The sequence below is a fragment of the Mastigoproctus giganteus genome, chromosome 5 (assembly GCF_048544385.1).
Source record: "Mastigoproctus giganteus isolate SK-2022 chromosome 5, ASM4854438v1, whole genome shotgun sequence".
Lineage (NCBI taxonomy): Eukaryota > Metazoa > Arthropoda > Arachnida > Uropygi > Thelyphonidae > Mastigoproctus > Mastigoproctus giganteus.
This window is the reverse complement of record NC_143579.1, coordinates 105,692,582-105,704,563: the sequence shown is the minus strand read 5'-3', so window position 1 is coordinate 105,704,563 and position 11,982 is coordinate 105,692,582. Positions and strand designations below refer to the sequence as shown.

Here is an 11,982-nt window from a genome sequence, read left to right as displayed (position 1 = left end):
AAAAATAATCTAGTTTATTTAACTCACACAGTCTGGGAAATCTCCAAGCTTTCCCAGAAATTGGGAAAGCTGGAAAAACTGAAAAAAAATTCTGAATCTGAAAGATTTAGTCGTGCTCAAGCTGCTTTTGATAAGCAGCATGAACCCCCCACCCCTTATATACACACAATAATGAAACTCACCTTCCCTATTTCAGGGTGACACCATGTTTTCGTTAGCTGTAATTATGTTAGCATTAGTTGTCTGAACTAGGAGTTTGAATTCACTTATTTAGCATTAGTAGAGGCACATGATGCAAGAAAGCAAGCTTACACAGCGTCAGCCAAGAAAAAAAAAAAACCCCTTCCCATTTCACTGATCCATTCATTCCAAATGTTTGTCTAGTTCTGCCCTGAATTTATTTAAGCTATCAACTTCCACAACAACAGATGGAAGTTTGTTCCAACAATCAACTACCTGCTGACTAAAGGAAAACTTCCACACATCTGTTCTACAACTGTCTTTCCTCAGTTTGAATCTATGCCCCCTCAGGTTTGTAATCATCATTAAGCCTGCTCAATCCATTCAAGGCCTTATACACCTCAATCAGATCGCCTCGCAGGTGCCCAGCCTCCAGAAGCTGCAATTTGCAGAACTTAAGCCTTACCTCATAAGAGCACCCCTTTGTTCCCTTCACCAGTCTTGTATCCCTTCTCTGTACTCGTTCTAGCGACTCTACATCCTTCCTAAAATGAGGCTTCCAGACCTGTACACAGTACTCAAGGTGTGGCCTGACCAGTGCCTTATACAAGGGGATAATCACCACCTTATCCCTGCTTGCAAAATTCCTGTATATCATTGACAATAACCCATGACCTACTCTGGTAGCCTGTCTGCACTGCTCAGAAAACTTCATATCTAACTGCACAATTATCCCAAGGTCTCTTTCATTCTCTACTACCCTGAGTGTAACACCAAACAGTTGGTACATTTCTCTGTGGTTACTGCTACCCCATATACAGTACTTTGCATTTGTCAATGTTAAACTTCGGTTGCCACTTCTCAGCCCATCTACCCAACTTTTCCAGATCCTGTTGCAGCAGCATACTGTCATTATTATTATTAACAACCATGAAACCTTTGTATCATCTGCAAACTTTGACATTAAGCTTGATATACCTTCATCAATATCATTGATAAATATACAAAACAACAATGGCCCCAAGACCGAACTCTGAGGGACACCACTAATAACATAAGTCCACATAGAGCAGTACCCATTGACCACCACTCTCTGTCTTCTCCCACTCAACCATCCTTTTATGCATTGTAGCAACTTGCCATTAATGCCATACTGCACCAATTTGTACAGTAGTCTGCCATGTGCAACAGTATCAAAAGGTTTCCTGAAATCCAGTAATTTTATTGACAACGCTCCTAAAGTTACCATGACACAGTTAACACAAAGTGTTCTTTTATAGTTTACTAATTTAAGCTAATATTAGCATTAGTAGAAGCATATGACTCAAGAAAGCAAGCATATATAGCATCAGCCAAAAAAAAAAAAACATTTCATCCATCCATTCCCTTTAAATGTTTGTCCAGTTCCTCCTTGAATTTATTTAAGCTATCAACTTCCACATCGACAGATGGAAGTTTGTTCCAGCAATCAACAATCGGCTGGCTAAAGGCAAATTTCAACACATCTATTCTATAACTGTCTTTCCTCAATTTGAATTTATGCCACCTCAGGTTCGTAATCTGAGCAAGAGGAAGAATCCCACCAGAATTGAGCCTGCTCAACCTATTCAAGACCTTATACACCTCAATCAGATCACCTTGCAGGCGCCTAGTCTTCAGATGCTGCAATTTGTAGAACTTTAGCCTTTCTTGGTATGACCACCCCCTTCGTTCCCTACACCAATTTTGTTGCCCTTCTCTGTATTCATTCAAGCAACTCTACATCCTTCCTTCCTGAAATGAGGTCTCCAGACTTGTATGCAGTACTCAAGGCATGGCCTTATACAAAGGGATAATCACCTGCTTTTCCCTACTAGCAGAATTACTGTGCGTCATTGACAATACCCCATGACCTTCTCTAGCAGCCTGTCTGCACTGCTCAGAAAACTTTATACGTGACTGCACAATTACTCCTAGGTCTTTTTCATTTTCTACCACCCTAAGTGTAGTACCACACAGTTTGTACATTACTCTGGGGTTACTTCTACCCATATGCAGTACTTTGCATTTGTCAATGTTAAACTTCAGTTACCACTTCTCAGCCCATCTGGCCAAATTTTCTAGAACCTGTTGCAGTAGCAAGTCAGCCATTAGTGGCATCTCCCACATCCAGTGGGCGATGCCACTAATTTTAAATTATCATTAAAATTTGTAACACTTGATAATGCAAGGACAGTCCTTAGAAAAAAAAAATTATGGTCAAACTTTTTTCAATAACAAAACAGTTAATAATAAAGATTGAAAGTCAAACCAATAATGAATGAAGAAAAAACCCACTAACATCACTTATAATTAGATTTAAATTTGTCATTTTGGTGGACATTTACCATTGTGCTGGTAGAAGAAGGCTATGCTCTTTGAAACTACAGTGTATCATTATATCGGTAATATGACCTTTACCAAATACATAAGGGTTTTTTTAAATATCATTAGTGGACAATTTTTTAACTGATTATAAACAAGGATCTTGATTCAACATTGTTTGTATTTTAATATTTGTTCTTAATTTTTGCAAGACTCGTGATTTCTATACACTATTCACATATTGAAACACTATACAGGTATGTTAGCTTCACACTCTCAAAATAAAAAACAAACGAAATTTGCTTATCTTATGAACAGGGATTAATACTTTCTGGAAAGCGCACATCTTGACAGCCATATCCATGGTCACGAACTGGAATGCGAAAAACCCTACCACTTGGCATACAGACACATACTTTATACCAACGAGGAGCACTGTCTTGAGGCTCAGCTGCTAGAGGAATCTTGTCCATTGATATCATAACACCGTTCTTACCATCCAAAATAATACTCTGATTCTGGATAATAAATAGTGCATCTTAATGTATCGTAATCCAAAGATAAATAGAAAAACAATTTGTTTCAGAAAATCTGAATGAAAAGTATTATTAAGCTATTACTTTTCCTAGAAACTGAAGAGAAATATAAGTAATTGTGTAACAGATGGAAATGTGGTATATAAATAAACTTTTATGTTTATAAATTACTTTTCAAGGAAACAAAAATATGCCCTAATTCATATAGTGAAGTTCACCCTACTAATGACGGCATGGAATGTTAACTCAGCATAGGCAGCAAAAAGAAATTCAAAATTATACGGAAATATTCAGAAAAATATAGTATATTTACCTCAGATCAAGATAATTTATAGCTTTCTTTGTTTAATTTTGAAAGAAAATGAAAAAAAAAGTGAGAAGGGTTAATTAGTTATACATCATATATACAGATAAACAATAATTCAATTAACATTAATCTTGCATTAGGCACATGGAGCTCTTTGCTCTTACCATTACAAAACCAATTCCTTCTCAAAAACAGAATAGCCAGTCATGCTGAAGCCATCCTTCAACAAAAGGAATTTTCGTTCAATTCTGTGATGTTCCAATTCTGAGAGTGGAGGCAGGATCAACTTATCCCTAGACAAATACGACAAGTCTAGGAGCTATATGGAAGGACATCAGACAACAGAATATGAGCCAGCATTTTAAAAATGCTGGCCAATGTTGCATTAATTACTGTAATTCTTGTTTGAAATTAAGTGCATATTAGCAGTTACTTTAGACCACAATATGTAAAAGTAACTTAAAGTAACATACAATGAGTACCCCCCCCATTCCCAATGCTGTTATTATGCTGCAGCAGGTAAACGCAGTAAACCAAAAAATAAAGTAAACTGTATTTTAAAGTTCTTTGCTTTTATTATTTTACTATTTTATTTATTTTTTGTTCTATTCAATCATAAAGGACAGGTGCGACATCTAAAATCTGGCAACCTGTTATAAATGATTCCACAAATAAGGACCATAACTTCAAATTGGAGGGAGGATCTATCTTCAGCAACAGTGGATGTCTGTCACTCTTCCAAGATACTGGTCCCATCTAAATTGTGGACTATGCAGCAGAGCAATGGCAAGCTGGCTGAATTATCTGCCTTAAACCCTACGGATCTCAGTCATTGTAAGATAAACAGTCATGCTACTGCGTCCGGGGTAACCGATGCGGCTGTTCTTATACCATGGAGAACAGCTGTGAAGAAAGCTATATGGTCAGCCAAAACTCAAATGTATCTCTCAACGTTAAACGTAAGATTGCTTTACAAGACCGTGAAAATAAAATTGGTAGAAGAAGAAGAATTGAAAAAGATCAAATGGGACATCGTGGAAATGTCAGAGACATTAAACAGAAGAAGAAACACCGGATATGACAGAAGGAAGAATATTTTACTCGGGGAGAAAAGACAAAATATATAGAGGAGTCGTCACTTTCATAGTAAAGAAATTTCTATTAAATTCAATAATAGAAATCCACCCACACAGTTCAAGAATGATAAGTTTAAGAATAAAAGGTAAAGAAAAAGGAATCTTCATAAAAATAATCCAGGTATATGCTCCAGACTACTCACATGATACAGACAGCTGCCTTCTATTCAGACCTACAAGAAACCATAGATAACACAAACAAAAAAGATATTTTAATAATAATGGAGACTTTAACACAAAAGTTGGAGGCTTTTCGACAGATTTCAGTGATGTATTAGGAAAGTTTGGGATAGGAAATAGAAATGAGCAAGGAGAACTCTTGAACTTCTGCAAAGAAAATAAACTATCCATCACCAACACACTGTTCTACTACAGATCTCAACATAAGTACACATGGACATCTCCAGATGGATATACAAAAAGCTGTATCAACTACATTTTAATAAATAACAACTGGAAGTCATCCATTCAAAATGTTAAAACTCTTAGAAGTACAGATTTTGACACCGACCATGAACTGCTAGCAGCAACAATTAAAGGGAAATTTAAAAATACGAAGCCAAAGAACAATAGAGCAACATTAAATATATCACGATTTGAAGAAGACACAATAAAGGAAATTTATGGGGAAACACTACAAGAAAAATTAAAAGATATAAACTATTCATTATCTGTGGAAAATATACAGGAGAAAACTAAACAAATGACTAAAGATGCAGCCTTAGAAACCTTGGGAACAAAACCAAAAGCAAATAATCCTTGGATTACAGCAGAAATTTTAGATGTATGGATGGAAAAAAGACAAATGAAAAACCTCCTAAACCAAGGGTTCCCAACCTTTTTTTGCTTGTGGACCCCCTGAGTCCTAACTTTACGTATGTGGACCCCCATATACGCATATGTAATATTCCTAAATGAAATATTTATTTGTAGGTTAGTAAAAGCTAATAATTGAACAATTCCAATATAATATAAAAAATGTAAATTACAAATTTTGAAAATTTTAATTGATAAAACTGAAAGATATTTTTACTTGTAATGACAGAATTAGTAAAAAAAAATTTTTAAAAATACCATTTCAAACAACATATATAAATTTATTCCTAAGGCTATTAAATAGGATCCCATTAAATAGGCCCTACTAATGAGATCCTTGTGGCTGATGTTTTGATATTAGCATTTTAATATCTGGCTCCAATTTTGTGAGAGTCAGAGGAAGATCACCTCTTTTTACTATATCAAGTCGATTACGATTTTTTGTTAACAACTGTGTTACACGACTAAAGCCAGATTCCACAAGATAAGATGATGGGAAAACAATGACATACATTTTAGCTTTCTCCCATAAAAGCGTATATTTACATGCAATGTCACTATTCTTCCACACATCATGCTTTCCTTTTTTGAATAGACTTCGGATTGTCTCATCAGACTGCATTTCAACATCTTGTAAATCAGTTTCAACATCAGCAACATTTACCTCAAATGGAATCAGCACCCAAACTGGGATGTTCAGTTCTAGTAGGTTCTTGAACCGAACTTGCATGTCTTCATAAAATTTTTTTAAATGATCAACATACACAACACAATCATCATCTTTTAAATCACAGCTAACTGAAGCAAGGTTTGGAAACTGGTCAAACGCACAGCATGAGATATTAAGACTGTACAATTTGAGTTTTCCTAGGAATGCATTAATGGCTTCTTTGCTAGATATTAAATCACAATTATGTCCTTGCTACAGCTTATTAAGAGAATTCAGTTTTTCAAACACATCTGAGAGGTAAAATATGTCTGTTTTCATGGCAACCAACTGTTTTCCAATCTCCTTTTCGTTTAGAAATGATACAATAGTGTCTCAAAGGACGACGAAGACAATTGCCTTTAGACAACCATCGCACCTCTGTATGCAGTATAAGACGGTCAAATCCTTCTTCATTTTCATCACAAAATTTGCGAAAGAGACGATCTTGAAGAGCATTAGCCTTAATCAGGTTGACAGCTTTTATTACAAGAGTTAAGGCTTCATGAAGACGTCAACTTAATCTCTTCGCCATCAGATGTTGGTGGTGAATTACGCAATGTATGCAAAATACTTTTGTCAATGCATTTTTTAAATGAGTGATAAACCCTCTGTACCTACCGACCATGGAAGGAGCGCCATCAGTAGCACAAGCCATTAAATTTTCATGTGGAATATTTTTTCCTCTAAAATAAGACTGGACTTCCTTAAATATTGTTTCACCTTTAGTATCTATTTTGAGGAATCTTGCAAAAAGCATTTCCTCTCTCAGTTGATTATCATCCATACATCCATATGTAAATATGCCAATAAAAGTGCTTCATTACCCATCAAAGTTGATTCATCGAGTTGCATTGCAAACTGTTTCACTCATAATTGAACAATAAGTTGATTTTCTACATCTTCAGACATTTCATCAATGCGTCTGGATATTGTGTTATTGCAAGGAAGGTTATCAGTAATTTCATGTGCATTTTTGTTTAACATTGTTGAAATTACAACTGATATCGAAGGCAGTTAGCATTAGCATTAGTAGAGGCATTTGATGCAAGAAAGCAAGCTTATGCAGCATCAGCCAAAAAAATAAAAAATAAATAAAAAATAACCACTTCCACTTCAGCCCTCTGTTCGTTCGAAATACCTGTCCAGCTGAGCCTTAAACTTATTTAGGCTATCAACTTCCACGACAAGGGATGGAAGTCTGTTCCACCAACCAACCACCAGCTGGCTAAAGGCAAATTTCTGCACGTCTGTCCTACATCTGTCTTTCCTCAATTTCAATTTATGTCCTCTCAGTTGATTATTCTGAGCAAGAGGAAGAATCCCATCAGCATTGAGCATGCTCAAACCATTCAAGGCTTTATACACCTCTATCAGATCACCTCGCTGGCGCCTAGTCTCCAGACACTGTATTTTGCAAAACTTAAGCCTTTTTTCGTAAGAGCACCCCTTTGTTCCATTCACTAATTAGCATTAGCATTAGTAGAGGCATTTGATGCAAGAAAGCAAGCTTATGCAGCATCAGCCAAAAAAAAAAAAAAAACCCACTTCCACTTCACCCCTCTGTTCGTTCAAAATACCTGTCCAGCTGAGCCTTAAACTTATTTAGGCTATCAACCTCCACCACAAGGGATGGAAGTCTGTTCCACCAACCAACCACCCGCTGGCTAAAGGCAAATTTCCGCACGTCTATCCTACATCTGTCTTTCCTCAATTTGAATTTATGCCCTCTCAGGTGATTTTTCTGGGCTAGAGGAAGAATCCCATCAGCATTGAGCATGCTTAAACCATTCAAGGCTTTATACACCTCTATCAGATCACCTTGCTGGTGCCTAGTCTCCAGACACTGTAATTTGCAAAACTTAAGCCTTTCTTCGTAAGAGCACCCCTTTGTTCCATTCACTAATCTTGTTGCCCTTCTCTGTACTCGTTCCAGTAGCTCTACATCCTTCTTGAAATGAGGTCTCCAGACCTGTATACAGTACTCTAGGTGTGGCCTGACCATCGCCTTATACAATGGAATAATCACCTCCTTATCCCTGCTGGAAAATTCCTGTATATCATTTACAATACTCCATGAGCTACTCTTGCAGCCCGTCTGCACTGCTCAGAGAACTTCATATCTGCCTGCACAACCACCCCCAAGTCCCTTTCATTCTCTACCACTGTCAGTGTAGTACCACAGAGTTGATACGTTGCTCTGGGGTTGCTGTTTCCCATGTGTAGTACTTTACATTTATCAATGTTAAACTTCATTTGCCACCTCTCAGCCCATCTGCTCAACCTTTCCAGATCCTGTTGCAGCAGCATAGTGTCAGTAGTGTCCTTGACAACCCTGCCAACCTTTGTATCGTCTGCAAACTTGGACATTAAGCCCAATATACCATCATCAATATCATTTATAAATACAGAAAACAATAATGGACCCAACACTGAGCCCTGAGGGACTCCACTAATAACATCAGTCCACGATGAGCAGTGTCCATTGATTACCACTCTCTGTCTTCTCCCCCTCAACCACCCCTTTATCCATAGCAGCAATTTGCCTCCAATGTCACATTGCTCCAATTTGTGTAGCAGTCTTCCATGTGCAACAGTATCAAAAGCCTTTCTAAGATCCAAGTATATAATATCAAAGTTATTCCCTGCATCCAATTCTTTTGTGACTGCATCATAGTATCCAATCAAGTTGGTCAGGCAAGACTTCCCCTTAACAAAACCATGCTGTGTCTGAGCTATAACTGAAGTCTTGTCTAAATGATCCTGCAGTGCTTCTTTAACCAGTGCCTCCATTAATTTTCCTGGAACAGAAGTTAAGCTCACAGGTCTATAATTACTTGTGTCAGCCTTTGATCCTCCTTTGTGAATTGGGGTCACATTTGCACATTTCCAGTCTATGGGTACCTCCCCTGAGTCCAAGGAAGCTCTCATAATTATGGCTAAGGGTTTGCTTACTTCCTTTGCTGCCTCCTTTAATATAACTGGATAGATCCCATCCACCCCGGGTGCCTTTCTTGTGTTTATCTTCAACAGTTTCTCCTCCACTTTACTCCCAGTTATTTCACGATTCTGTAGCTTACTGCTAGAGTTGAATACACCTCTGGCATTCCCCTCGCTGAATAACTCCTCATGTGTGAATGTCGATGCAAAATATTCATTTAGTTTGTTAGCTACCTGAGCAGGATCATCAACACTTGACCCATCAATATCAAGTGGACCAATCTGATTCATCCCCTTCCTTCTAGAGTTTACATACGTAAAGAACTCTTTGCTGTTTTTCTTTGCATCCCTTGCCAAGGATTTCTCGTAATCTGCCTTCGCCTGCCTAACCTCCTTTGTAACTTGGTTGCATATCAACTTGTATCTATCATAGGCTTCTGTGTCATGTGTTAATTTGTATGTATCCCATGCATTTTTCTTCTCTGCCATATGCCTCATTAGTTCATCTGACATCCATTTTGGCCTAAACCTTGAACAATATTTCTTAGTTGGTATGTAAAGCCTAGTAGCTTCCAAGATAAGTTCTTTGAATGCTTCCCATTTTGAATTTGCTGTTGGTAACATCATCAGTTGGTCCCACTGTATAGAATTTAAATACTGTCTCAGTCCATCGTAGTCGCCTTTACGGAAGCAATAACCCTTCCCTTTACCCCTAATGGTAGTTACCTCTTTGAGTAAATCCCACTTCAGCACACTGTGATCACTGCCACCTAGTGGTTCATTTATCTGCAGATTCTTAATGCATGAAGAATCACTGCTGATAATCAAATCAAGAGTATTACTCCCTCTAGTTGCCTCCCGAACATGCTGATGTAGAAAACAATCATCCAATAAATCCACAAAAGTCCTGCTAGTGTGTGAGTAACCAGCCCCCAAATTCCAGTCAATATCTGGGAAATTAAAATCTCCCATTATAAGACACTCTGATTTACTGGCCCACTCTATTTCCCTGTACAGTTCCTTATTATACTCATCAGAGTCATTAGGCCTATAGCACACTCCTACTCTCAATTTTGATCTCCCAATGTTTATGTCACACCAAACTGACTCCACACTGCACTGTCCAGCGATGTCGACTGGCTTCACTTCCTTGGTTTTTATGTGTTTCTTAACTAATAACATAACCCCTCCTCCCTTCCTATCCTGTCTATCCTTTCTGTAGACGTTGTACTCCCCAAATTGCAGTTCTGCATCCCTTATATCTGTGTGACACCACGTCTCTGATATCCCAACAATATCTGCCTTCGATGTTTTGAGCAATACCTCAAATTCATCAAATTTATTTACTAAACTAATAGCATTGGTGTACACGCAAGTATACCTGCACCTGTTGTTGTTGTTGCTAATCTTGTTGCCCTTCTCTGTACTCGTTCCAGCAGCTCTACATCCTTCTTGAAATGAGGCCTCCAGGCCTGTATACAGTACTCTAGGTGTGGCCTGACCATTGCCTTATACAAGGGAATAATCACCTCCTTATCCCTGCTAGAAAAATTCTATATATCATTGACAATACACCATGAGCTACTCTTGCAGCCCGTCTGCACTGCTCAGAGAACTTCGTATCTGCCTGCACAATGACCCCCAGGTCCCTTTCATTCTCTACCACTGTCAGTGTAGTACCACAGAGTTGATACGTTGCTCTGGTGTTGCTGTTTCCCATATGTAGTACTTTACATTTGTCAATGTTAAACTTCATTTGCCACCTCTCAGCCCATCTGCTCAACCTTTCCAGATCCTGTTGCAGCAGCATAGTGTCAGTAGTGTCCTTGACAATCCTGCCAACCTTCGTATTGTCTGCAAACTTGGACATTAAGCTTTATATACCATCATCAATATCATTTATAAATACAGAAAACAATAATGGACCCAATACTGAACCCTGAGGGACTCCACTAATAACATTAGTCCACGATGAGCAGTGTCCATTGATTACCACTCTCTGTCTTCTCCCCCTCAACCATCCCTTTATCCATAGCAGCAATTTGCCTCCAATGCCACACTGCTCCAATTTGTGCAGCAGTCTTCCATGTGCAACAGTATCAAAAGCCTTTCTGAGATCCAAATATATGATGTCAAAGTTATTCCCTGCATCCAGTTCTTTTGTGACTGCATCATAGTATCCAATCAAATTGGTCAGGCAAGACTTCCCCTTAACAAAACCATGCTGTGTCTGAGCTATAACTGAAGTCTTGTCTAGATGATCCTACAGTGCTTCTTTAACCAGTGCCTCCATTAATTTTCCAGGAACAGAAGTTAAACTCACAGGTCTATAATTACTTGTGTCAGCCTTTGATCCTCCTTTGTGCATTGGGGTCACATTTGCACATCTCCAGTCCATGGGTACCTCCCCTGAGTCCAAGGAAGCTCTCATAATTATGGCTAAGGGTTTGCTTACTTCCTTTGCTGCTTCCTTTAATATAACTGGATAGATCTCATCCACCCCAGGTGCCTTTCTTGTATTTATCTTCAACAATTTCTCCTCCACTTTACTCTCAGTTATTACAAGATTCTCTAGCTTACTGCCAGAGTTGAATACACCTCTGGCATTCCCCTCACTGAATAACTCCTCATGTGTGAATGTTGATGCAAAATATTCATTTAGTTTGTTAGCTACCTGAGCAGGATTATCAACAGTTGACCCATCGATATCAAGTGGAGCAATCTGATTCATCCTCTTCCTTCTAGAGTTTACATAAGTAAAGAACTCTTTGCTGTTTTTCTTTGCATCCCTTGCCAAAGATTTCTCGTAATCTGCCTTCGCCTGCCTAACCTCCTTTGTAACTTGGTTACAGATCAACTTGTATCTATCATAGGCTTCTGTGTCGCGTGTTAATTTGTATGTATCCCATGCATTTTTCTTCTCTGCCATATGTCTCATTAGTTCATCTGACATCCATTTAGGCCTAAACCTTGAACAATATTTCTTAGTTGGTATGTAAAGCCTTGTAGCTTCCCAGA

At 38.2% G+C, this 11,982-nt stretch overlaps 1 protein-coding gene across 4 annotated transcripts in view; it reads right to left on the bottom strand.

The window, feature by feature from the left end:
• Window positions 1-2,737: 2,737 nt before the first annotated feature.
• Scgbeta (sarcoglycan beta) overlaps window positions 2,738-11,982 on the bottom strand; it is a 131,517-nt gene continuing 122,272 nt past the window's right edge. For all 4 annotated transcript variants that reach the window (XM_090374136.1, XM_090374135.1, XM_090374134.1 and 1 more), the window contains one exon: window positions 2,738-3,041. In XM_090374136.1, coding sequence (XP_090230262.1) covers window positions 2,832-3,041 — 210 coding nt within the window. In that variant the 3' untranslated portion in view covers window positions 2,738-2,831. The remainder of the gene's footprint in view (window positions 3,042-11,982) is intronic.